Source organism: Fistularia commersonii, chromosome 30, assembly GCF_037954325.1.
Source record: "Fistularia commersonii isolate RoL2024-O1a breed Wild chromosome 30, RoL_Fcom_v1.0, whole genome shotgun sequence".
NCBI lineage: Eukaryota > Metazoa > Chordata > Actinopteri > Syngnathiformes > Fistulariidae > Fistularia > Fistularia commersonii.
The window spans coordinates 3450384-3476555 of NC_141313.1; the positions used below are offsets into that span (position 1 = coordinate 3450384).

At 49.3% G+C, this 26172-nt stretch overlaps 4 protein-coding genes and 1 long non-coding RNA gene across 10 annotated transcripts; 4 read left to right on the top strand and 1 right to left on the bottom strand.

Annotated features, from left to right (window-relative positions):
• Positions 1-60: 60 nt before the first annotated feature.
• Positions 61-5309, top strand: dus3l (dihydrouridine synthase 3-like (S. cerevisiae)). The gene is made up of 16 exons (XM_086177778.1): positions 61-296; positions 468-564; positions 1206-1476; positions 1548-1899; positions 2030-2097; positions 2207-2296; positions 2490-2531; positions 2793-2945; positions 3541-3657; positions 3741-3806; positions 3885-3995; positions 4067-4163; positions 4250-4325; positions 4414-4602; positions 4700-4828; positions 4909-5309. The coding sequence occupies exons 2-16, from the start codon at positions 488-490 to the stop codon at positions 4979-4981; spliced, it is 1911 nt and encodes a 636-aa protein (XP_086033904.1). The 5' UTR covers positions 61-296; positions 468-487; the 3' UTR covers positions 4982-5309.
• A 1209-nt stretch (positions 5310-6518) lies between these two features.
• LOC147216140 (zona pellucida sperm-binding protein 4-like) lies at positions 6519-8212 on the top strand. Its single transcript, XM_086177585.1, has 8 exons — positions 6519-6642; positions 6720-6962; positions 7037-7146; positions 7234-7399; positions 7475-7597; positions 7661-7830; positions 7900-7997; positions 8068-8212. Exons 1-8 carry the CDS (start codon positions 6519-6521, stop codon positions 8210-8212), a joined length of 1179 nt encoding a protein of 392 aa, XP_086033711.1.
• Positions 8213-9758: 1546 nt separating this feature from the next.
• On the top strand, positions 9759-16601 carry cndp2 (carnosine dipeptidase 2). Of its 2 annotated transcripts, none has more exons than XM_086178250.1 (12): positions 9759-9978; positions 10366-10525; positions 10616-10759; positions 10838-11000; positions 11761-11849; positions 13758-13958; positions 14043-14127; positions 14245-14405; positions 14482-14646; positions 14776-14917; positions 16061-16208; positions 16357-16601. In XM_086178250.1, the coding sequence occupies exons 2-12, from the start codon at positions 10466-10468 to the stop codon at positions 16418-16420; spliced, it is 1422 nt and encodes a 473-aa protein (XP_086034376.1). In that variant the 5' UTR covers positions 9759-9978; positions 10366-10465; the 3' UTR covers positions 16421-16601. The 2 variants fall into 2 exon arrangements, with proteins under 2 accessions (XP_086034376.1, XP_086034375.1); XM_086178249.1 differs by having other exon boundaries at positions 10447-10525.
• On the bottom strand, positions 11180-20306 carry LOC147216142 (uncharacterized). The gene is made up of 4 exons (XR_015109163.1): positions 20231-20306; positions 16040-16243; positions 11742-11830; positions 11180-11654 (listed from the first exon to the last, which is right to left on the bottom strand). It is a non-coding gene; the product is annotated as an uncharacterized LOC147216142 (long non-coding RNA).
• recql4 (RecQ helicase-like 4) lies at positions 16834-25694 on the top strand. 5 transcript variants are annotated; one of them, XM_086178247.1, is made up of 27 exons: positions 16834-17818; positions 17920-17953; positions 18061-18161; positions 18665-18811; positions 18891-19021; positions 19131-20097; positions 20174-20253; positions 20341-20440; positions 20518-20683; positions 20827-20922; positions 21014-21178; positions 21308-21400; positions 21471-21607; positions 21679-21762; positions 21837-22025; positions 22144-22326; positions 22452-22650; positions 22742-22935; positions 23018-23101; positions 23184-23321; positions 23394-23604; positions 23684-23813; positions 23913-24079; positions 24150-24327; positions 24445-24598; positions 24671-24779; positions 25456-25694. In XM_086178247.1, the coding sequence occupies exons 1-27, from the start codon at positions 17735-17737 to the stop codon at positions 25575-25577; spliced, it is 4443 nt and encodes a 1480-aa protein (XP_086034373.1). In that variant the 5' UTR covers positions 16834-17734; the 3' UTR covers positions 25578-25694. The 5 variants fall into 5 exon arrangements, with proteins under 5 accessions (XP_086034373.1, XP_086034370.1, XP_086034372.1 ...); XM_086178244.1 differs by having other exon boundaries at positions 21014-21400; XM_086178246.1 differs by having other exon boundaries at positions 24445-24779.
• The last annotated feature ends 478 nt before the right edge of the window (positions 25695-26172 follow it).

The window sequence follows — 26172 nt, forward strand, 5'->3', positions numbered from 1 at the left end:
TGTTGCCTGCTTGTTTCCCCCGGACACTTACTAACTGTTGCACCGTCACTTCCTCACGCCGCGGATCGCAGTGCGTGTTTACTGTGTGTTGCTGCAGTGGAAAGTCCTTCACATTCATCCAGACTCAACCGTGGATATCGTTATTTTTTTAATATAAATATAACTTCAGCTGCTGCATATTGTTTGTTTTTTTAATTATTGACAACCTTCCGGTAGCTGTTAGCTTCTTAGCCGGTTTGTAGAATTGACAGCGCAACATGGAACAGTAACTGCCTATTCATCTTCAGGAGTAACAGGTGAGATACACCTCAAAATAATATAAGGCAACATTTAAAAATAAAATACTGCACCGGGATGTGCCACTAAATAACTCCAACGGTTATGCATCTTGGAAATAATTATAAGTGTCAAAGTTTCCTTCTTGATGTGTAGCTCGGCGTGTTGTTTTTTGTTGTTTTTTTGCACAGGTAGGATTATAGAATTCCAGATGGAAAAGGTTGAAGTAGAACCAGCTGCAAAGGCTGCAGACGGTGTAGTCAAGGGTGAGGCATCCCTGAGACCGGAGTAAGTCACTTCAAAACTCGTATTTAAATTCCCATGCACAAGAAAAGAAATCGAGGTCACTTGAAATCACAGGAAGAAAAAGGCGGATGGGATTTATCACATATTTATCAAGCGTAATACTAACTGTATTACCTTTTTGTGTATTTCAATGTTATGTTTTGTTTACCAATCTGCTTTTTACTTGTTCCTGGATCAATGCACATAATGGTTTTTGACATTATTAATAATCATTATAGTATTTATAGTATCTTAAACTTCTTAAAATTCAAAAAAAACATTGTAAATCAGAGGAGTAGCCCATAGCTTGGCGGAAATGACTAAAAAAATACAAATACACCTACACACACAAATAATTAGCAAAAAGCTTTTGGTTATTTGTAATGATTTTGTGTCGGATTGGATTAAACAAATTGGCTTTGCTGGTAAAACCTCAAACTGCACTGCATTTCTCTCATTGCCTGATAGTCACCTCAGGCATTTATTAATGGCATTTTTATTAATGTAATCAGAAGGGAGCCATATGGTGATTTTAACAGAGCACACTCACCTGGTTGAATGGGTTTTTCTGGGCCATTTAACAATAAACATGAATACACTATACACACAAACAATAATAATTGTTTTTCCATCTCGTCTCACAGATTTATAACAACCAAAGACAAATTTCATGCGTTCCTTGACTCCGAGTGGCAAGACTCAAAAGGCGAGAACGTGGGTGACAATGAAACCCTGGCAAAGCGGGAGGAGAGCTCCGTCGAAGAGCCGGAATGCAAAAAGGTCAAACTGGACGGCGAGGAGTTGAATAAAGGGGGAAGGCCGGATGGTAAAAGACTCCGTGGTCAGAATAAATCCCGGCCGCACAGGAAGCCTACCGACTACGATGAGAAACGACTCTGCCTTTCGGTTATACAGGTACGAGGTGAAGCACCGACCTCTGCAAACTCGCCGTCCTTGTCTCTTCACCGCTTCTCACGACTTTTCAGAAAAGTAAAGAGTGTCCCTTCGGAGACAAGTGCTGTTTCTACCACGACGTGGGCGAGTACATGGCCGGCAAGCCGGACGACATCGGGGCGCGCTGCTACCTCTTCGACACCTTCGGGAAATGCGGGTTCGGCCTCACGTGCCGCTTCGCCAAGGCACACACCACGCCCGACCTCAGAACGGTGGAGAACGGCGAGCTCATCAAGGCCAACGAGGACAGGACTCCGGTGAGGAACGTCCTGAGCAAAGACCTCCAGAATCGCCTGAGGAAGCACTCGGTCGCTTTCAAAAAGTCCGCCGAGTACCTGAAGACGCTTTCAAATAACAAAGACAAGAAAGAACAAGCGGGAAAAGGTAAGAAGGAGAAATTGGATTATTTTGTCATTCCGCCAGTTGGAAGCGATCGTTGGAAGAGATTTATGAGGCTTCTTCAATACAAAGCTGCAGCAGGTCAGTTTCTGACTCAAACGCTTTGCACCCCCAGCTGCCGTTGATGTGTGCCCAGATCCCCCGGCATCCACGGGATCCGAATCTACCCCTGCAGAAACACCGGTAAAAAAAAAAAAAAACGATCCGAGAAGAAAAACACACATCAGCCTACCTTAAATGTAACTGCAGGTCATCAATATAGTGAGAAACTCCTGGTGCTGCTTCGTTGCAGGGCGACCCGCGTCCCCCCGCGCCGGTCAAGACCGTCGGCCCTCTGACCGACGCCGACGTCATCAAGTTGCGATCCTGTGAAAAGAAGCAGGTGCCTTCTCAACTCCCTCCTCCTAGGCTTACACTTAATGGTTTTCATGCTAGCAGACAAAACAGAAATTCGGCAACCAAATTTTTTTTGTTCAAAGTATTCAGGTGGTAATGTGAGCGGTTTTATTTTTGTCTTTTCGTTGCATTGGGTTTACGACAATATCAAACGTGTTTGTTTTTTGTGTGTGTTTAAGGTGGACTTTCAAGACAAGCTGTACCTTGCTCCCCTAACAACTGTGAGTTCTACCACACTGCAACTTTTGCTGGGTTCTCAAGAAGCGACTCCTGATTTGGGGGGGGATTCGCTTATTTCCCGTCTTTGAAATATTAAAGAAAGAAGTTTGATGGTGTGATTGAAAACCCTGGACGCCAAAACATGCATTATAAAAACATGCAGATTTAAAATGAACCCCCCCCCCCCCCAAACGTTGCATGCTCCTCACAATGACGTTACATTTTAAATTCGAGATGTGCTATGTTCTCTCCCTTCCCACCAGTGTGGAAACCTGCCTTTCCGCCGCGTGTGCAAGCGCTTCGGCGCCGACATCACCTGTGGCGAGATGGCCATGTGCACCAACCTGCTGCAGGGGCAGATGTCAGAGTGGGCCCTCCTGAAGAGGCACGAGAGCGAAGACCTTTTCGGCGTCCAGGTGGGGGACTGACGAAACACAAGAGAGTTTAAAAGCTTTTGCTCAACATGGATAAAGTGTGTGTGTTTATTTTCAAATATTTTATTTATTTATACAAGTCCTGTCTCTTTTTTTTTTTTTCACAAAAATGAAAACATTCATGGTCTTACCTTTAACTGTAAGCAAAGTCTAAGCAAACTATCCTTCTCAGCAAAAAGCTCTGATACTTTGCTGTTAAAGTCCTCCTTATTTTATCTGATCTCACTTATCGGATTTATTTAGAAATATTTATTATCCTATTTTGCTCCTGCCAGCTCACATGCGCCCCCCCCTAAAGCGCGGCACGGTACCGTCCGCCTCACCTCTTGGCTTCTCTTTGGCCTTAACAGCCCCTCGACAAGAATAATTACCCACTAAAATGAAAGATATCTTCAGGCTGTAAAAGGTCACGGTGTACGTACTCATGTCATTAATCTTTGCTCTGATAAAAGTGAACCTCGGCCTGCCGCCCCGTATTTGATCAGGAAATTCAGCGTTATTTTTTTTTCTGAGAAAGCCTCACCTGACCGCACATCACAACCAGGCTGTAGATTTGAAGGCTGATGTGCTTCCCCAGGTAGAGGGCTGCTTCCCCGACACCATGACCAGGTGTGCGGAGCTCATCAACAACAATATCGACGTGGACTTTGTGGACATTAACTCGGGCTGCCCCATCGACCTTGTGTACAAGAAGGTACGTCTCATCTCAAGGAGAAACCTCCGCGTCCTTTGTGTGACCTGTCCCGTCACCGCGCCCCCGTTTTTTCTCGCCGCCAGGGCGGAGGCTGCGGCCTGATGACGCGCACGAGAAAGTTCGAGCAGATCGTCAAGGGGATGGAATACGTAAGTGTGCGTTCTTACTCACCGCGCCGCCCTCCCCGCTAGAATCGGAGGCTTAACTCCGTTCCATCCCGTCGAAAGGTCCTCGACGTGCCGCTAACGGTCAAGATCCGCACCGGCGTCCAGGAGAAGAGCAACGTGGCTCACAAACTCATCCCCGAGCTGAAGCAGTGGGGCGTCTCCATGATCACGGTAAGTCGCGGCGCAGCTGTCCCGGAAGCTAAGGAGCTTTATTTTGAAGCCGTGGCCTCGCTCTCTTGCAGCTGCATGGCCGGTCCAGGGAACAGCGCTACACCAAGCTGGCCGACTGGGACTACATCCGCACCTGCGCCTCGCTGGCCAACCCCCTGCCCCTGTTCGGTTAGCGCTCTCGGAAAGAACGCGTTGTCCTGAATGTTATCGAGACATATAACAGTCGGGGGGAAAATAAATTATCGTGGCTGCAGGTAACGGCGACATCCTCTCCTACGAAGACGCCATGAAGGCCAGACAGACCGGCGTCTCCGGGATCATGATAGCCAGGTCAGTCCGACCGGTTAGCGTAGCTGCGAGTCTTTCGCTCGCGGTCAAACCGGGTTCTCAGGTGCAAACGCCGCCGCTGCCTCCACAGGGGAGCCCTGATAAAGCCCTGGATCTTCACGGAGATCAAGGAGCAAAGGCACTGGGACATCTCGTCCGCCGAGCGCCTGGACGTCCTCCGGGATTTCACCAACTTTGGCCTGGAGCACTGGGGCTCGGACACCCGCGGCGTGGAGAAGACACGCACCTTCCTCCTGGAGTGGCTCTCCTTCATGTGCAGGTGTGTCACCGCACCGTTACTTTCTGCTTCTCGTAAAAAAACAAAAAAAAAAAGAAAAAACATCAGCAAAAGTCCTTTTTCTTGTCTCCTATCTCAGGTACATCCCCGTGGGCCTGCTGGAGCGGGTGCCGCAGAAGATTAACGAGAGGCCACCTTACTACCTGGGCAGGAACTACCTGGAGTCCCTGATGGCGAGTCAGAACGTCGGGGACTGGGTCAGGATCAGGTGAGCGGCGAACCCTCCGCTCCGAGAACTCGCTGAGCTTCAGATCACGGCAAACCTCTCTGTTCTTCTTCTCTCTCAAGCGAGATGCTGCTCGGACCCGTGCCCAAGAACTTCAACTTCTTGCCCAAACACAAGGCAAATTCTTACAAGTGATTCCCGCGCCTGGAAAACAAGAAGATCATGTTTTTTTTTTTTTAATCTTTTCGTTTAAAGAAACATCTACCGTCTTCTGGAAGGGCTCATTTGTTTCAGAGAATATTTATTTTCAAAAACGGCCTGATTATAAACTGAATTTCTTTCAACAGTTGTGCAGTAAACTTTTCCTGGAATAGGATCTCTTAGAAACGGTGGGCCCTGCCAGATTTGATTTGATTGTAAGCCACAGAGGGACTTTAAACGGTCTCCAAGTCGGGGTTCGGTTGCAGTGTCCATTAAAGACCTGTTTGTATGAATTCATGCAATAAAGTCCTGTCTCACTAAGTTACTTATGTTTATTTGTTTTGTCTTGACTTCTGTCCGTACACGTTTATTCATTCATCCAGTCATTATCTATACCGTTTATCCTGCACTCAGGGTCAGGGGTCACCAGTCGTTCACACATAGAAAAAAAAAAACAATTCACCCACTCATAAACATCATACAAAGACATGCAACCATTCACTCTGTCATTCACGTCACAGATAAAAAAAATTTAAAAAATTACACTTCATAGAGAGACAACCAGTTTTCTCATACAAACATCATATAGACCAGGGGTCCCCAAACTTTTTCCTGCAACGGCCAGATAACTTTTCCCTTCTCTGACGAGGCCGGGCCAGTTTGTTACAAAAAGTGTGACAATCGCGTCGATGTCCAAACGTAAACATATTGTTTTCCAGCAAGCCACACATACCCAAAAATTAACCCGTTCTGGGATCTTGACAGGAAAAAAAAGAAAATCAGAAAATAAATAACATTATAAATGAAATAAATAACACTATTTATGAAATAAATAATAATCAAATAAACCTTTTCAAGTTTTTCACAGATAAAAAGACCAAGGAACATTGACTTTCTTGTAGACACAACTGTTTGCAGCTCTCATATCAAATTGAAAGCAATGAAAACCAAACTGATACCAACACCTACCAAGTTAAATACACCTACCAAGTTAAATACCCGGCATTCTGAATCTATTTTTCTCTTTCCTAATTTTTTTCACCATTAGGGGGAGGGGTTTCAGATAAGCCACAGACTGCAGAAGGGTGGAATAGAAAGTTACGTTCTATGCATGTGCATGTTCCATGTTACGTGGCCAGAATTTAAAAAAAAAAAATCATAATGCATCTCTGTTGTTGTTCTGGCAAAAATGTGGAGATGGGCTGTATCTGCCCCCCGGCATGTAGTTTGGGGACCATTGATATAGACAAACAACCTCCATGTTTTGCAAGGAACCCCAGGGGAGACCTTGGAGGTTCCACACAGACAGGCAGAATCACAGCAGATACCTTCTGGCTGTGAAGCTGAGGCGCTAACCTCGCTCCAGTCAGCCGATGTGGAACACCAACCTGTGTTTTTCTCCCTGACGATCTCTCTCTGGCCCCCTTGTTGCCCAGTTAGCCGTTTCCAGGTGCGGCCAATCAGCGGCAACATGTGGAGGCGGCACATTTTACCCGCTCGGCTGCCTCGTCCAGGCTTCTGACCGGGATCCATGGCGTGGCTCGGGGTGGAGCTGCTGGTGCTCCTGCTTGTTTCCGTCTGGGGACGAGAGCGGGCCGGTAAAATGCAAATGTTTCATGAGGCGGGAGATTGGGGAGGAACACCCTCACGCTCAGGTAATCCAAAATGAGACATTCACCGAAACCTCAGGGCGCTTAAAAAAACGTCAACTCCGCTTGCCTGTCCAACGCAGACGGCAAAAACGCCAAGGATGATTTTCCTGAAGATGAAAAATATGAAATAGAAGGCGTCGCCACCGCCTACCTGGACTCTGGGGCGGCGGATTTCCCCGGCGCCTGGGTCAGCGTCCCCGACAAGAGGTGGCAGGTTGAGCCTGAGAAGCCTCCAGGTAGCAACGAGCTCGTTGTGCTTTGCACCGAATCTGGCTTCAGGATCTCCTTCCCTGCAGGACCGGTGGGCGACGTGATGATCCTGGGTGCGTTCTCCGCCGTGAACCCGGGCTCCTTGCAAATGTCGGATCTCACAGGGCTTTATTTTCCTGATCTCCAGGCTTGAAGGACCTGGTGTCTGTCCAGGACGCTCCAGAATCTTGCGGATACAAAGTGAATCTCCTCCGCAACACCTTGACCGTCCCATTCAGCGGTTGCCATGTGAGACGTGTGGGTGAGAAACTCCTATCATGAACATTTCAAAACAAACACCTCGAGCTTCTCTGCAGAGGATTGTTCCCCGTCCCGCGCCCGCAGGCCGACCGCTTCAGCCTGCAGCTGCTGTTCGTGGACGAACTCGGCAACAATCAGGTTTCCACGGTTTCTTGTGAACGGAGAGGGACGTTTAACGCCGACCCGTTTCACCGTGACGCCGGGGAACCCAAGCCGGCCCCAAAGTGCACCAACCCGACGAGCTCGCAGAGTAAGTGCGAGGGAAACGGGAAGCTTCCCGACAGAAGCCTGTAGAGAGAGTTTTCATCTCCTCGGTTTCTTTCAGACTGTGCCGTCCCCACCGAGGAGCAGGTCGGCTGCGGCCGTCCGGGAATACCCGCCGACGACTGCGAAAAGATGGGATGCTGTGTGGATCCTTCCACGTGGGCCTGCTACTACAAAATTGATGGTAATTTCCAAAACCAGGTCGGGTTCTATCTCACGTGTTTCTGATAATCGTCTCTCTCTGCAGAATGTACCGCGGATCAGCACTTTGTTTTCGCCATCCGCAATGACTCCGCATCCCAACCCCTGGATCCCCGGAGACTGGTTATCCCCGGGGGCGACTGCAAGCCAGTCATTGTCAACGAGAAGGTCGCCATCTTTAAGTTCAAGGTCACAGAATGCGGGGCTCGTGGTCGCGTGAGTTGCAATCTTGCACGTTTCCGTCATACAAATTCGTCCGAGAGGTTAACCCGCCCCCTCCGGCAGGACGCTGGCGATTCCAAGATCTACGTGGCTCAAGTGCAGACCCTTGTTGAAACCCTGAAACTAAAGTATGGTGTCATCACCAGAGATGAACCGCTGAAGTGGGTCTCCTATCTGCACCGTTCCAAACGCAGCCTTTTGTGCTCCTGACTTCCTGTGTGTGTTGTGCAGTTTCGTCATTGAGTGCAGCTACAGCAAACAAGGCATCCCTGAGCAGTCGCTGGCCAGCGTTGGCTGCATGGTGAAGACCAGCAGCGTGAGCACGCCCGCCGCAGCCAATGAAAACGGCTTGTACGGCGTTTATATGGTGGACTGAATGAACTCCAGGTCTGTGCTAATGCAATCAGATTTTTTTGTTGTTACAATGAGGAGCTGTTTTTTGAATGCCTGATCTGTCATCTGAACAGAAGTCAAGACACAAGACTTCCCCTCTGGCCAGAAAATCTGCGCACTTGAGGATCAACTGGATTCTCAAAGTGCAGCAGCTTTTCTAACAACCCACAGGAGTGATGCTTGTCAAACCGGCGGGGAGACGGGGCTTGACCCTGTCAACAAGTTTGCCAGCTCGATTTCTAAAGCATTTAGCCCCCCCCCCTCCCCTCCAGGCGCCACAACCAAAATCATGGCTTAAAAGTCAGCGCTACCAGCTGCAGACAGCATCGGCTCTACTGACGTGTACAAGGTTTTGACTGGAAATGCTATTAAACGTATCAGAGTGTGGAGTCTGCATGAGCTCGGCTTGTTTTTAAAAAATTTAGAGTGCAAATCGGACTGTAAATACGATGAAAATCCCAAACTCTGGCCCCTGCGTACTTCTACGATTTATGAAATGAAACTGCAGTCACATAGAAAATACTAAAATAAGGTGTTGAATGGGCTTTGCTTATGAGTGGTTCGTCTCGATGTGAGCACTTAGAAGCAGACAAGCGCTTGTCGTGCAACACATTTGATGTTTTAATCAACCTGGAGACGCTCCTGTCCAGGCTTGCCGAATGCAAGCAAAGAGACTGATGCAAAAGAGTGGTTCCTTCTTTACCTCACATTTCCTAAGGAGATCACAGAGGTGTTATCTGAAATTATCTTGCAATCTCAGCTGGGGTTACCGTTATTGAAAACAGATAAGTCAACGGGAAAGGGGATGTTTCCAACAAAGTAGCGCGCTAATCCATCTCTGAGAGATGATCATTAAAATACACAAACTCAGAACTGTATAAGATTTGTTCATTATGAAAACCATTTGCAAAGAATTTGACACCATTAAAGAAATGACACATGAATCTTTCAAACCATAGGCCACAGCGTGTCTAACAAAACTTTCTGTAAAGCCGGTTGGTATTTTTAATCCACTGTAAAGTAGCAACCAGAATAAACTGCCTTATAGCTGCAAGGCATAATTCAAATTTTGGATATGCCCTTAGGGAAACTGTCACAGACAGAGGCTTGGGCCTGCGGGCTGCTGGGCTTTTGTGCAAAATTCCACAACGATTTTAACCACCTGTATGATGATGACAACCTTCATAAACATCTCACCTCAGTCCATGACAGAAAGCGGTTGCCTCTGCCAGACAAATTCGTCTTTTTCTTCAGCAATCCAGTAGAGGTCGCCAATGCCAACTTCCGCTGATGTTCCCAGACAGTTGCTTTTCAACCCGGTCCCTCCGGCGCTGTGATTGGCTAAATGAACCGAAGTACTTCCTGTTTCTGGGTTGTGGATCGCAACGATTGGCCAGTTCTCCTCACCAATCACGGTGCGGCCTTATCCTTGGACCTCCTAGGAAAAAACAAAATCCACACAGCTTGTCACCGTCGCCGTCCTACGCTGGATTTAGTGTGTCGCGCGTGCGGTGGTCGTCACGTGTGCAGACCGGCGAGCCGGAAGTGAAGACACCGAGTGAGTTGATCCAGGGACGGGTGTTTACTGAGTGATCGTCGGGAAAGCGTCTTTCTCCTTGTGTGAACCCGTAAAACGTCCGGGTTCTGACGTTTCCATCCCTGTCTTTGAGTGTGTGAATCTTAAAATTGCACTTTTTAATTTTTACTCCTCACCTGGAAGAAAACATACCAAGACCTCTACTGCTGCAGGTAATTTTTTTTTCAATAAAATGTGACTGATTACTTACATCGTAAGATGTGACAGGAGGGGTTTGGGCCTTCAACTGTGTTTTCTTTAAATTTTATTTCTATTAGCAAATATATACACAACAAATCTGTTTAGCCGGGGGGAAACACAAAAATATACATCTAAACAAGAATCAAAAAGCCATATAAAGAGTATAACTAAAGTATTTGCTTTCTATGCATGCATACACATACACACAAATATTAAAACAAATTTTTCCTTAATAAAAATAACGTTCGTTCTCGCTGCCTTCCGGTTTTGAAGTCCATTTATAGTGGTGCTGCGGTCCTCAACTGTGTTATTTACCCCCTCTGTGATGGAGGAGGAGCAAACAAGCCTCTCCCCTGCAGGTACAGAGGAGTGTCCTCCCCTTAAAAGCTGCTCTCAGAGCTCTTGGCGTCACACACTCCTCTGCCCTTCACACCCTGCAGCCTTCCGTCTCAGGAAAAGATGTCGCACCTGCCAAATCTCTTCAAGCATGTGGATGACAACCAGGACATGTTCGTGGAGGTGAGCTTGCTTGGAATCTCTGCACACATACACATAAAAACACGTATACTGCTTTTGGACACCGTGCGCTGACCCCCGTACCTCTCCCAGCGCCTGGGACGTTGGGTGGAGGTCCAGAGCGTGTCCGCCTGGCCGGAGAAGCGACAGGAGATCAAGAGGATGATGGAGATGGCAGCGAAGGAGATTGAGGAGCTGGGGGGCACGGTGAAATTGGTTGACATCGGAATGCAGGAGGTTAGATTTAAAACTAAACCGGCTGGTTGTATTAATAACACGTTCATGAACTAATGCACCTCCATGTTTCTCAAACAGCTCCCGTCCGGAGAGAAGATCCCACTGCCGCCTCTCATCATGGGGCACCTGGGCTCGGACCCCAAGAAGAAGACGCTGTGTGTCTACGGTCACCTGGACGTGCAGCCGGCCGACATCAACGACGGCTGGGACACGGAGCCTTTCACCCTGGTAGAGAAAGATGGTGAGAGCTGCACCGTTGCGGCCCTCCTCTTGTTGGTGGCGTGGAATTCAGGAATTCATCTAGGGCTTTCACTTTCGTTCTACTCAAAAATGCTCAACAGTACGGTGGAGCCGCCCTCCACTTGCATTTCAAATTGAAAGTAAAACATGTTTGCAACCCATCCCTCCCCCTTCCTGTAACACAACCCCGACTGTATCTGTTGGTCTAACACAAAATTGTTAGGTGTGAGCTGAAGTGTTCTTTGAGCTCGTATTAGCTGCGTGCCGCACGATCGTGTCATTTTTCCAAAGTCCGGAGCCGTTACTCTTTGGTCTTCTTAATCACAAATCAGGCCTTATCTGCTAGCGCTGCTGCTGCTCCAACGGGTTCTGTCAGAAGCATAGTTCTCCTTTTTTTTTTTTTTTTTTTTTATTTAAAGGATTTGCAAGCTCAGGTGAAATGTGTCCGAATTGGCGAAGTGGCACGGCTTGTGTGCGCGCGTTGTCAGGCTCATTTGTCGACACTCATCGGTCAGCTGACCGGCTGCACCGCATCCACTTCTTCCTGTCGCTCCAATTGTTGCAGAGGTCATTGTTTTTTGTCTTTTTTTTTTTTTCTTTCCTCAACTTCGCAATTTCGGCACTTTCCAAACGAAACACTCCCAAGCAGCACCATCTGGGTGAAAAAGTGACAACAGATCAACAAGAACCCATGGCTAATAAAAAATTTTTTCTTTTTTTTTTCAAACATACAAGATCTTACTCGTGTTTTCTCCATGCAGGTAAACTTTATGGGCGAGGCTCCACCGATGACAAAGGCCCCGTTCTGGCCTGGCTCAACTGCATTGAGGCCTACCAGAAGATAAAACAGGTGAATTTCCCACGACTGTTTCGCGTTTCCTGCGCCGATACATCTCAAACCACACCAAGTGAGTCGGGAGACGATGCAGAGCTTGACGAGTAACGGCGTCAGCAGAAAGAGAGACCTCCCGCTCAGCCAGGACTCCAGGGTTTCAGCGTAAATCGTCAACATTTTAACATCGCCGTGATATGGCCTTTCCGCCGGCCAATCGGGCTTTAGATCCTCTGTGATATCACAAGCAGGAGGCCTCGTCCGGGCTCGTCTGACAGAGTAAAGGGGTTGAAATATTCTTGAAACGGGTCAGGTGAGTTTTAGCTTTGCGATTCGAGCCGAGATAGGAGTTACGAGCGAAAGGGATGAGTGTTTGGTGGCCGCCATCCGTGAAGTGGCATTTAGTGCCAGTCGGAGAGACGCCAGGTAGACCAGCGACATTCCTGGAGCGAGTTGTGCGTGTTATCATGTCCAAGACAAGCTGGAGAGAGAGCTAGCATGATGGAGAGCATCATCTGTGAGTAGGCGGGGGTCATTTATGGAGATTTGGTGCAGCAGACGGCGGTAACGTCAACGGTTGAGACGTCAGAAGAGTCGTTCAAAGCCGGTTTGATTCACTCCACGACTAAAGGAAGTTTAAGCATAAATTGTAGCAAAGTGGAAGTTATATTTAACAGCACATTGTAGCATTAAGTGTTTTCAGCCAGTCAGATGAGTTAGGAGATAAAGCAGCAAATGAAAAACTCCCCCAACCTCTCATCATCGTTTGATCATCATGGTAAATAACAGAATATAACCATTTTTTTTTCCATTCTCTTCTAGTATGTATTATTATTTTTTTCACACATCATTTGTGATTCATAAAGTACATTTTCCGAATTTAATAACCCATGATAAAACCAGGTGTTTGGAACAGGTGAATCGTGTTTCAATTCATTTTAACAGGGAAATTTAATGGAAATGAATTCAACTTGTAAGTAAAGGTGTTACTGTTACTCTGATCCCTCTGATGCGGCTCCCTGTGACTTTTGAAAGTAACTCATGGGTATTTAATTAAAATGTATTTTACTGTAGTTTGTTCATTATTAAAATGTAATTTTAAATTTGAAGATTATGGCAGTCTTGTAACATCTAAATAAAATTGTAAAATATTTTTGTTGCTCTTAATAAGCGACTGCACACAGCAGTCAAAGGATAACAGCACACAGAGAGAGGACGGTATTTTTGGTTTGCTACCGGTGGATAATTTAACCGTTAGTAAATGCAAGAAGGACTCAAATAGACATTGAGTATTTTGCTTAAAAGTAACCTTAAACCCAACGTCTTTTTTTCAGAGTTCAAAATGTTTTGTTGCAAGCAGAGATGTTATTTTGTTCATTGATTTCCAAAAAAATGCAACACATATTTTGTTAATACATAGCAGAGAAAAGAAAAAAACCCTTACATGCTGTGTTCACTCATTTTAAATTTCAAAAGGGTTGTGTGGCTCCTGTTGTTTTCTTCACCGTGGGGTCCGAATGGCTCTTTGAATGGCAAAAGTAGCCGACCCCTGGTTTAGGATCAGATTGTGCATATGAACTGCAACCACAGCGCAGTGATTTTCAGATCTAACTCGCTGAAAAATGCTGATTTGCTAATTGCTTTTTGATGACTCGAGGGTGGCTGGTCAAAGGTCGAAGGTAAGAATCTTATCCCTGCAGTTGCGTAATGATTAAATGCAGCCGCTGCGCTTGAACCTCTAGTGTGTCCTGAAATGGCACAATCCCCGGCAGTGTCCTCCGTCCCCGTCTCTTTTGTCACCTCAGTGTCGCACTTCACATTTTCATCTGCGCTATCCTGGCGCCCGCCTTATTCGTCCGGTTGACTGCGCTGTCTCCATGTCGCCTGCGCGGATTCGTAAACATCATCTCCGTGTCCGTTTCCCAGGACCTTCCCGTCAACATCAAGTTCTGCTTAGAGGGGATGGAGGAGTCCGGGTCCGAGGGCCTGGAGGACCACATCAAACAATCCAAAGAAACTTTCTTCAAGGACGTGGACTACGTCTGCATCTCTGACAACTACTGGCTGGGAAAGACCAAACCCTGCATCACCTACGGCCTGAGGGGGATCTGCTACTTCTTCATCGAGGTGGACGGCCAGCTTGTTGACCCCAGCATTTGGTGGCGGAGCACATCTTTGGCACTGGGACGCTAATTTGTTTGTGATTTCTAGGTGACTGGCAGCACCAAGGACCTCCACTCCGGTGTATTTGGCGGCTCCGTTCACGAGGCAATGACCGACCTCGTCGCACTTATGGGCGAGTAACTCCGCCTTAGGGATTGGTGTCAGCCCGGCGACGCTCATCTGAGAATTCTCTGAACGGTTTAGGAGAAATTAAAAAGTGTTATTTCTGTTCCTCTGTCCTCCACAACAGGCTGCTTGGTTGACAAGAAAGGGAAAATCCTGATTCCGGGCATCTGTGACAGCGTGTTGCCCGTGACCCAGAGCGAGTCCATGCTTTATGACAATATTGACTTTGATTTGAAAGAGTACCGCAAAGATGCCGGTGTCAAGGAGCTTCTGCACAAAAGCAAGGCAAGGATATTTTCTGTTGGTGTCTGAAAAGAGCTGCTGCCCATTGTGAAGCTCCCTGGTTTCCCCCCTCCTGCAGGATGAAGTCCTAATGCACCGCTGGAGGTTCCCGTCTTTGTCCCTTCACGGCATCGAGGGCGCTTTCTCCGAGGCAGGGGCCAAGACAGTCATCCCTGCCAAAGTCACCGGCAAATTCTCCATCCGTCTCGTCCCAGACATGGACCCCGCGCACGTGGAGCAAAAGGTATATGTGACCCCCCCCCAGGAAAACCCTGGAAGGGCCCCCAACCCAAATCACCGTCACCTTTTGGGTCAGGGGTACAAAGGGACCGCATTTTTTTTTTTTACATTCAAAACAAATATTTTTTCATAGGTACTCAAATACCTGGAGGACAAGTTCAAGGAACTGGAGAGCCCCAACACTCTGAAAGTGTACATGGGCCACGGGGCCAAAGCCTGGGTGTCCGACTTCAACCATCCGCACTACATGGCCGGTCGAAAGGCCGTGAAGACAGGTAAAAGTTGACCGATTCAAAATAATCTCTTGGCAGAAGAGCTGATTCACTTAAACCCAACAGAAAATTCGGAGATGACGGGGATTCTGTTTTTTTTTTTTTTTTTAAATATTTTTCCGGAATGCTTTATTCATCTAGTTCAGGGGTCGGCAACCCGCGGCTCCGGAGCCACATGCGGCTCTTTTATCTTAACACTGCGGCTCCGAGTGGCTTGGTAAAATAAATTATAGATATTTAATTGAAGTGTATTTCATTTGTTAATTCCTTTTTTTTAACTTTTAGTTCTAAGTTGGAAGATTTTTGTGATCTTGAAATATTAAATAGAATTATATTTAATATTTTTCGCCGGTCAAAATAACGTCACACTCACGGAAGCCGGTATACCCGCCAGCTGGTAAAGTCCCGATTTGCAGATACTATGGGCAGCAGAAGTCCCATAAATCAGGTAAAATAAATATTTATGAAGATATTTTGCAAATATTTTTTTATTGTTTACTGACACAGTGACTTTTTCCCAATTTATTTTTAAAATTCAGGTCAAGGCTCCGCTACACGCTCTGAAAGCCCAAAGCTCAAAATGGGTTCATTACATAAATAAAATTTAATTTTCTCCGTTATACTTTGTGAATTTCAGAAGCAACACACTACACACTTGTCTATACAAAGTGTAAAGGTAATTAAAAGCAATATATACAGTAGTACCTTTATTGTAGACGTCAAAAAGTAATTGCAGCTCCCAGTGTTTTCTTTTCCGAGGAAACCGGGGTCCAAATGGCTCTTTGAGTGTTAAGGGTTGCCGACCCCTGATCCAGCTCCATGTTGAGAGCTCTACGCCACCCTCTAGTGCCGATTTAAACATTTGCGCTTTGATAATTTTTTTTGGGCCCTTGATTCTTTTGAGCAATATTTTTAGATATCTCCGCAGAACTAATAATTAATCGTTGTCTCAGTCCAGAGCACTGTTTTAAATTACTTAGCGGTTTGCTGACCCAAGATGTGCATCCTGAGTCACATGCAAAGAACATCTCGCAATAGCGCATTGTTATCTCCTGGATACACACATATATATATATATATATATATATATATATGTATACTGCATATAATTTATCGTATTCATACCGTCGCCTTGCTGGGCCGCAGTCTTCGGAGTGGAGCCCGACCTGACGCGCGAGGGCGGCAGTATCCCCGTCACGCTGACCTTCCAGGAGGCCACCGGTCGTAGCGTCATGCTGCTTCCCATGGGGTCGTCTGACGACGGAGCTCACTCCCAGAATGAGAAACTCAACAGGTTCGTGTCCCGAGACGTCCCCCCGGTGCCTCCGCCTGCGTCATGAAGACGGGATAATGTCCCATGTGGTCACAGGATGTTAAAAAGCGTGATGCGGAAATGGATATGAAATATTCATTCTTACTTTTTTTTTTTTGTTTTGTTTCAGGTACAACTACATCGAGGGAATCAAGACACTGGGCGCATACTTACACGAGTTGTCCCAGCTGTAGAGAGGAGAAAGTTACGGCGAATGTTGAAAGACATCCGTCCTTACTCGCAGAGCCATATTGTAATGGTGTGTTTTTAATGCGCCGCGTCCTCCGAAAGAAAGATATGTTTTTCATTGTCGACATCTCGCTCATGTCTCATTGGATTTTGCTTTGGCTGCAATAAACTGATTTACCACTTTGATGGAGAGAGATGTGTAAATTATTTTGCGAATACCTTGATTTAACAGGTTTTAATCAAATACTAACCTCTATGCATAAGTGGTGCAGGCTATGATACCAGTGTTGTGTGATACTGACGTGTCAGAAATGCATTACGTATTCATATAAACAGCAGTATAAGAGTATACATTGATTTTTACAACTTAAGTAATCGTGAAATCTTGCTTTAGATATTAATAATTTATAATAATCCATATTTCAGGAGTTGTCTGAACATATTTGTAGAGTCAAAAATATATGCGTGTGGGCCAGACAAATAGGATCAACTTTTTCTCTTTTTCTTTGTAATAGTTTCTATTGAAGCCTTTTTGCCTGCAGACTGGGCCTTCTGTTTTTGCTTGACAAGGGTGGGAATGGCTGAGTGATAATCTTTATAGAGGAAATTTAAAACTGCAATCCACGAGAAACATGCACAATACGCATAGATGTCATAATTTCGAATATCTTTTGGATTTTAGCACTTGCCAAGCCCGATATTAAAAGGGTGGTTCTTACACTGCTAGAGGGACCTCAAGGGTGCCAGATTTGCTAAAAGCCGGCAATACGTTTTATCCTTTTACTCCACTCCCCGAAATCACAAGTACTCGCCTTTCCATAAAACTGCCACAGGGAATCTTTTCGTTTCTAACACTAACATATTTTCTGCGTTTTTCATTATTTCAAGTCATATGAAAGAAGGAATCTATGGTTTGTAAAATTGGCCAAAAATGCGGAAAAATTACAAAATCTGGCAACACAAGCTGCCGCTGTCCGACGCGGGAAAGTTGGAAAAAACCCGGAAGCGCTTCGCCGCAGCCGGACCGCTGCCTGCCTTGCGATGTTTACGAATATCAATAACAACAGAAGAACTTGAATGATTACCAGAACAGTGAAAACTATACTTTTGTCGAGCACGCTCGTTAAATAGGATGCTTTGGTGGTAATGAATGGGATGCTTTGGCCGGAGGAATAAGTATTTATAGGAGTATTTTGGCAACGCTAGCTTGAGATGCCTTGTAGCATCCACGTCAATATTCACATCCACAACGCGCAATTCGTGACAGAAACTCCCTCGGAAAAAGCAGAGACAGGCGATCCGCCGGGGGTGTCGCCGTCATGGACCGCTACAACATGGTCAAACTTTTGCTCAAAAACTGGGAGCAGGGATTCGTCCAACAGCACCAGCGGAAACCCAGTAAGGTCAGTAGTTTGAACGTAAGCAAGCGATGAACTCCCTGTAGACGAGATGCGTGTTTTGAGTTTTCACGCCAGGAACCGCATCTGTGTTGTCTCTCTTGCAGGAAGACATCGATCAAGCCCCAGAGGAGACCAGGAGTAAGTACACAACTGCCCACTGTGTCCAAGGAGGCTGCATCGAAGCCCAGGCACAGAGGTGTTCATGCGTGTGTGTGTGTGTGTGTGTGTGTGTGTGTCCTCTGCAGAGCTCTACAAAGAGTACCGCTGTCTGAAGCAGGCCAAAGAGAACAGCGATGCCGGCGGGCAGCCAAGACCTGCATGTGAGGAGGACTCTGTGCAGACGAAGGTGTGCAAACACACACACGCAAACATACACACATCTGTCAACATACACCAATTTCCCCTTTCGTCCTGTCGTCCATGTTTCCCTAAGATCCTGCTCTCAGGGCCGTAGGGATGCTGAAGCCTATCCTAGCCGTCTTTGGCCAAAACATAGAAACCTGCAACGATTCACATATCAGGGCATTTTTTTTCCCAATAATCTCCTGCATGCTTTTGAATTGTTGAAGGAACCTGGAAGAAACCCATGGAAACTCCACACAGAAAGCACAATTCAAGCGGTTTAATATGTGCCTGATATATCTGAACTTGGATGTAGTCTTCAGGTTTTTGACAGTTTTACTGATACAACAGTTTGAAAAGTTTGTTTGTTTTATAAAGTGTTTGTTCTCAATCAATAACTATTATTCCTGCAGAAAACCTGAAATAAGTTATATTCCTGCGCTTTGAATGTGGACGATCGATAGTAGCATTTGGGAACAGGCGGTTAAACCCAGGCTCCCTGTTTAGGACTCGGAGTGTTGGGGTGCTCATCTGAACCGCAGCACGTTCCCAGCAGCTTCTCCGAGAATGAGCGGCGCGGAGAGAGACAGCCTGAAGGCCTCTGCCCAGTACTACGGACTCAAACTCAAAAGCAACCTGGCCACACTCAGTAAGGTAAGTTTTTTTCACCCTCTTTTCTGGAAATCGAAACCTAAACTGGACCCCACAAGACGTGTCTTCGCTGCTGTTCTAGGACCGGCCGGTCTCTTTGAGGAAATCTCTCGGCCCGGGTCGTCTGCCTCTGAACTCCTTGAAAGACGGCGCCGCGGCTTCTGCCGGGAGAGCCGAGACCCCCAAGCCTGAATCCAGCCTCTTCTCGCCGAGGTAATGACACGGCTGGAGCGCAACGGACGCAAAAGCAGCCCGACACCGGCTACTAGATTCCCGTTGTTTTTTTTTTTTAGCCCTAATCAGTGTGCATGATTGCTTACAGACGTGCAAAGCCCGCCCTGGGAACGCCGCTCGCGCCAGTGGAGCCCGAAGAGCCGTTTGAACTATTCAAACCTGTCACAGAATCCGGCAACGAGCCTGCGGATGGACCCGCTAACCACGGCGATGCTAATCAGAGTTGCCCTGGTAAAGAAGACGAGTGGGTATCTGCTGTAACTCCAGCCGGCGGCGGATCATCCGCTCAGCTGGCGTTACCCGCAGGAACCCTAGAGAACAACTTGGAGCAGGACGCTGAAACCGCAACGGCCCTTCGCGTCGGCTCGGGGTCTGGAGGCGCCGGCAGTTTCCTCAGCTCCAGAGGAAGCCCTCTCAGAGGTCACTGCACCGGGCGGCTGGGCAAGCCCTCGCCTGCCAGCAGGCTGAGCCTGGTGGACACGAAGTGGCTGGAGAGGTGTCAGGTGTTCGGAGAGATGGCGGCCCAAGAGAGGCCCGGAGCAGGAAACCAGGAGATAGACCTGACCAGGAGAGAGGGCGGGCGAGAAATGGGAGGTAAAGGAGAGCGGGAAAAACAGAGCGACGAAGGCGCGCACACTCCGGAGGAGGGAGGAGGAGGAGCGGTGCTAGAGCGACAGAGGAATGACGATGTTGACAGGATTTCTCAGGACGAGGAAAAAACTCCAAAAACTGCTCGTAGAGGAAAAAGAAAAGAGAGCCACCTCCGGGAGTTGGGGGAGAGAGACGAGACTGAAGGAGATCCGAGGAGCCCCAAACCCGGAGATCCGAAGAAGAGCGGGAGGAAGAGGCGGAGGGAGGGAGAAGAAGCAGGTGACGGGATGGCGGATGAGGAGGGAGACAGGAAAAGACGCAGAGGTGTCAAAAAGAAAGAGGAGAACTCCGGTACCTGCGGCAGCTCACCAGCAGGAGGAGCCAGGAAGAAAGGTAGAGCCAGGAAAAAGGCGGAAGATGGCGACGGAGCCGAGGAGGAGAAAAAAAACAAGCTGACAAAGAAGGTTGGAAATCAGCCACGGTACTTCCTCCACCGCGTATCTTACTGCTTTTTGACCAGAAGGTGGCCTCCCTGTCTAGGAAACTCAGGAGAACCTGTTGGGAGAAACAGAGGACTTTGGATGTAGGAGAACGTACAACGCGCCTCCTCCGAGAGCCAGGTGAGAGCGGGGCAGACGTCCCTTGGGCATCATCGCACGCCGGCGTTTTTTCGCCTCCGAAATGTCTGGACGTTTTCCGGTTTGCAGGAGCGCGGGCGGCGCGGCGGGAAACTTCGTGAAGATAAACCTGAAGAAGAAGTCCCACGTCAAAGGATACGCATTGAGAGGGGCGGCTCTACGAAAACAAGTGAGCGCGTATCCATTGCGGTCCTGAGGAAAACCACGTCTGTGTGCGTGACGCCGGCCCTTCTCTGCGCGTCTCAGCTCTACATGCAGAAGTTCCAGCTGAAGGGCGAGCGTTTCGGCGGAGGCGGCGGCTACTTCGGCAGAGGGAGGAGGGGCGGCTTCAGAGGAGGGCACAGTCGCCAAGGCGACACCTGCTACAAGTGTGGGGGAACCGGACACTGGGCCATGGAATGCAAGGGCCCAGGTAACTCTCACACACACACACAAATACTTTTTCCTCGTAAAACCTGCAAAAATGGAGATCTGGAAATGTATCAATCGAAAAGAACTGGAATCCTGGCAAGTAAATTATCTTGTAATTCTGGCCCGTAACCTCTGACCCCTCAGCCCCTCCCCCTCCCGTTCCTGCGGACGAGCCGGTCGAAGAGGAGCCATTCGAACTGCCCACCTTGGAGGAGGTTGCCAGGGCGACGGGAACACTGGGTACGCCGGCGTTTCGCTCTTCGGCGTGCGCAAATCCGTAAACTTGTTTCCGTTCGGCATGTGAGTGCTAGGTTGTGTTTGTGCGTTCCAGTTTCCTCTGCCGGTACCGGAGAGGAGCGGCAGTCCCGGGGTGAGGAGGCGGACGGTAACCATGGAGACGCCCTGCTGAATGTGATACGTCCCGACTACGAGCGCCCTGCGCCGCCGCCGCCCACGGAGCCCCTGTATCCCGTCAGAGACGACGGAACAGTCCAGGGTAAAGAGACACAACAGGTGCCGGCTCACCGCTTTCTTTTTGCATTTCTATATCCCTTACAACTGCGTGGCCGCCTTGTGTGTGTGTGTGTGTGTGTGTGTGTGTGTGTGTGTGTGTGTGTGTGTTTAGCCACGCCTGGTGAGGTACTATCAGCTCTGCAGGACCTCGGCTACCAATCCTTCCGACCGGGACAGGAGGAGGCCATCATGAGGATCCTGTCAGGTCAATCTACACACTCACACACTCATACCTTCACCACAGCAGTGCCGCTGATCGGCGTCGCCCTCTGCAGGCCTGTCCACGCTGGTGGTGCTGTCCACCGGGATGGGGAAGTCGCTGTGCTACCAGCTCCCGGCCTACCTGTACGCCCAGAGAGCCAAATGCATCACTTTGGTGGTCTCGCCCCTCGTCTCGCTCATGGACGACCAGGTACGCCGTCCGTGCCGACAGGCCGGGACACCATCTGCAAACAGAAGTTTAAGATTTGTGTGTGCGTGTAGCTATCGGGGATACCCGCCAGGCTGAAGGCTGCGTGCATCCACTCCAACATGACCATGAAGCAGAGGGAAGCCGCGATAGAAAAGGTCATTTTAAAATAGCTAACGATGCCAGAGTGATGTCACATAACATTGCATATAACCTGAAAATATAACCCCAGGTGAAGTCTGGCGAGGTGTGCGTGCTGCTCCTCTCCCCGGAGGCTCTGGTTGGCGGCGGCGGATCGGGTTCGGGGTGTTTGCCCTCAGCTCAAGAGCTCCCCCCCGTGGCCTTCGCCTGCATAGACGAAGCCCACTGCGTCTCGGAGTGGTCGCACAACTTCAGACCCTGCTACCTGAGACTCTGTAAGGTCAGGAGTCTAGTTGTGCGCAGCTCTGCTCGCAGTGCCGATAAATCTCCGGTCGAAATGGCGCGCGGCTCGTCCGAACCCCGGCGGGACTCAGAGCGGGATTGATCCGTGTCTGCAGGTGCTCAGGGAGCGTCTGGGCGTGCGGTGCCTTCTGGGACTCACCGCCACCGCCACGCTGTCCACCGCCCTGGACATCGCCCACCACCTGGACATCAGCGACGCCGACGGCATCGCCGTCCGGTCGGCGGCCGTGCCGAGCAACCTGCACCTGTCCGTGTCCACGGACCGAGAGAAGGATCAGGTGCCGCGCTCATTCCGCGGAGTTGATAACTTGTATTGTGTGTGTTATTGCGAAGGAAAGGGTGGCGTAAGTCGCTGCGGCGTTTCCACGGCGATATTCCCGACCCTCTCGTTTGTCGCTCGCAGGCTCTGGTGTCCCTGCTGAAAGGCGAGCGCTTCGGCTGCCTGGACTCCGTCATCGTCTACTGCACCCGGAGGGAGGAGACGACCCGCGTGGCGGCGCTGCTGCGGACCTGCCTGCAGGGGGTGATGGTGAAAGAAAACCGCCAGATAAGCGGCGGCCAAATCCAGAGCAACCCCGTCGGACAGAAGAAGAAAGAGCTGGGTCAGTGGGCTCGTTTTTGGCGAGTCGAAATGGTAACGGTGGAAAAGCGGAGCTCCGAAGTCGATCGTGATGGTCTGTCTCCGCATCCCAGCGAGGAAGAAGATCCGTAAACCGCTCAAGTGGCAGGCCGAGTCCTACCACGCCGGTCTGTCCGGGTCGGAGCGCCGGCGGGTCCAGAACAACTTCATGTGCGGCGAGCTGAGGATCGTGGTGGCCACCGTGGCCTTCGGCATGGGCCTGGACAAGTCGGACGTGCGCGGAATCATCCACTACAACATGCCGAAGGTGAGGAACTGCTTCCGCTTTGAGCTGCGAGGTTCTGTTGTCTCAAATGTCGAAAGGAAGATGCCGATTTGTGTCTCCTCAGAGTTTCGAGAGCTACGTTCAGGAGATTGGGAGAGCCGGGCGCGACGGGGAGCCGGCTCACTGTCACCTCTTCCTTAACCCTGAGGTGGGACTCCGACCCGGGGTTTTGCTATGTGCGCGTTGATCACCCGGCGCTCACAACGGACGCCCGTCGTGTGTCCCTGCAGGGCGAGGACCTCCACGAGCTGCGACGCCACATCTACGCCGACACCGTGGACTACTACACGGTGAAGAGGCTGGTCCAGAGGGTCTTCCCTCCGTGCAAATGCAAAGTCCTTCGGCAGAAACAAGAGGAGATCAAGAAGGTTCGGCTCCGGCCTCGCGGCCGCCGCCTCGGGACCGACCCGAGTCAGAGCATCTGCTCCCGTGCTTTGCAGGAGGTGGAAGACGCCGAGCTGCTGGAGATGATGGACCTGTGCGACCGGGAAGGCGGATTCAGTGTCCCCGCTGAGGAGGAGCGGGTGGTCCGAGGCGAGGCGGCGGGATCCCCGAAGACGGCGGAGTGGCCAAAGGAGAGAGCGTGTCACACCCACGAGAGAGCCGTCCCCATCCAGGAGACGGTAGAGGCTCTGGACATCACCGAGGAGGGTGTGTGCGAACACAAAGTGAAGCGATGGCGACCTGATGGTGTTTTTTAGCGTCTTTACTTATATTCTGTGCATCGCAGGCGTGGAGACGCTGCTCTGCTACCTGGAGCTCCACCCGCAGCGCTTCGTCGAACTTCTCCACCCGATCCTGTCCACGTGTAAGGTCAGCTGCTACGACGGGCCCAAGCAGCTCCGGAAGATCACCAGAATGTAAGGAGGCGCTCACTCGGACGCACGGGTCCTACTTGAACGCACCGGCGCCGCGCTCGACAATCGCGATTTAAAGGAAATCGGTTTCGCCGCTCGCAGCTGCCCCCCGGTGGCCGTCGTGCTGGCGAGGAGACGCATGGCGGGCGAGCGAGTGGAGGCGTGCAGTCAGCTGGAGTTTGACGTGGTGGAGGTGGCGGACACTATGGGATGGCAGCTTCCTCTAGTGAAAAGGGGACTCAGGCAGCTGCAGTGGAGCACCGATCAAGGTGTGTGTGTTTAAATACCCAAACGCCCGATAAGGCTTAAGAATAACCATTTTTTTCTTTTTTTTTTCAGCTGGCGGGAGAAGCGGCGTCCATGTTGAATTCTCCGCCCCATCCTTCTATTTCCGCTCCTACGGCGACCTCAGCGACGAAGAAATGGACCTGGTGTGTCGGTTCCTCCACGGTCGAGTGCAGGAGCAGGAGAGATCGCAGCTTTACCAGCTGACCGCGTGTTTCCAAGCTTTCAAAAGGTATGAGAACCCAGAGATCCATTTTAGGCCTTCATTCTCGCCGTTTTCATGCAATAAATGTTAAGACGGAAAATCTGCTCGCATTTCAGTAGTTTCGTAATACTGTGCGTTTTTCAGCGTCGCCTTCAAAAGCGCATCTTCCTGCGTGGACGACCTGGACGAGGCTCGGAGCCTCCACCTCAAAGACCTCCTCGCCGAGTATTTCGAGAAGCGGCGGGACAGGAGCCAGGCTGCAGAGCCTGCAGGGGCCGGGGAGCTGGAGGAGTGCAAGGTAAAACGGACCCGAATCTCAGTTAGGAACCATCTGAACGTTCGGGTTTACTTGTTGTGTTTTCCGTCTAAGCTCCTGGACTGGGAGCCCCAGGTCAGAGCCGACATACGCAGTTTCCTCGCCTGCCGAAGCGACGAGAAGTTCTCGGGGAGAGCCGTGGCCAGAATCCTCCACGGTATCGGTGAGGGGAAATCTTAACAAGCTCAACCCGGTCACGGTTTCACTAAAAAGCAGCCGCTCGTGCACGGGTACGGCTGGTTGTCGAAGACTCCCGGAGGAAACAAAAACATCATAAACTAAACTCAAACAAAGGGCGGGATCATAGTTCGATAAGGGTTTATGGAATAAAAGGAAACCCCAAATCAAAGTGTTTCGCAGGGTGGAGCAGTGTTCCGATGGCTCTCAACTCACTGATAGACAAGTACCAGTGTACGCTGACTCACGCTCTGACTTTATGGCGAGTATATCTTCCAGGTCAGGTTATCTCGGCTTTGACCCAGTCGTCTCTCCCGTAAATAAAAAAAAAAAAAAAAAAAGGTTCTCCTCTGTTTCAAAAGTCCTCTCTGTTCTTTCTTAAGTTATGCAATCAATTACAGGGGCTAATTATGTTTGCATACGTCTTTTTTTAATTTTTTTTTTTTTTATAGTGCATTGACACATCAATATTTACCCGACTAAAAATAAACCCATCCAATTGAGTCCAATTTTGATCACCTCCATGAAATGCTCCAAATGTGATGGAAACCCAGCTTCTGTTTACGGTTCCTGAACCGTCGGTCGGGTTTTTTTTTACAAAAGGCCGTGCCAGCGAGACGTCAAACCGTCGCCCGTCTCTCCCTCTCCCTCTCCCCCCTCAGGCAGCCCCTGCTATCCGGCTCAGACGTACGGGAAAGACCGCCGCTTCTGGAGGAAATACATCCGCTTCGACTTCAACCAGCTGATCGCGCTCGCCACCCAGGAGATCATCCGCTTCAAGTGACGGCTCAGACGCGCACGTCGATCCAGATGACGCACAACACCCTGTACATTTTTTGTATTTTGTGTTTTTTTAACCTTGTGTCCCCTACTTTCTAAATAAATGTATATTTTTTTTACCGTGGAGTTGAATGTATATCTGATTCATGTTGCTAAGACAAAGGCCCTGCCTCTGACACACCCAGGCTCAAAGTCCCGACCCCTCCGACCTCTCCGGCCCCCCCTGAGGAACGAGGAAGTGGAAAAAACATGGGTGGATTTCCACTGGGACATTCTCAGTGTTTGCTCGGCAAACCCGTTCTGAAAATTCCATAACGACTCCGGGGAAATCGTTTCTTTTTATGAATGATTCACCACGTTCAGGCTGATTTTTGTCCAACTGAATATTATTGACCATCAAGTGTGTGTGTGTGTGTGTGTGGGTGTGGGAGGGGGAGTTTTGGTGCAAGGTCAAATGTTTGGGTTCTAAGCAACACCATGTGGACCAGTGGTTCTGACTGTCCACCTTCTTGGCTTCAGGTGTTTTATGTATAACGTCTTAAGGAAGAGCAGATAACGTGGAATAGACTCCCCGACTCCCACTCCCACTCCCACCCCCC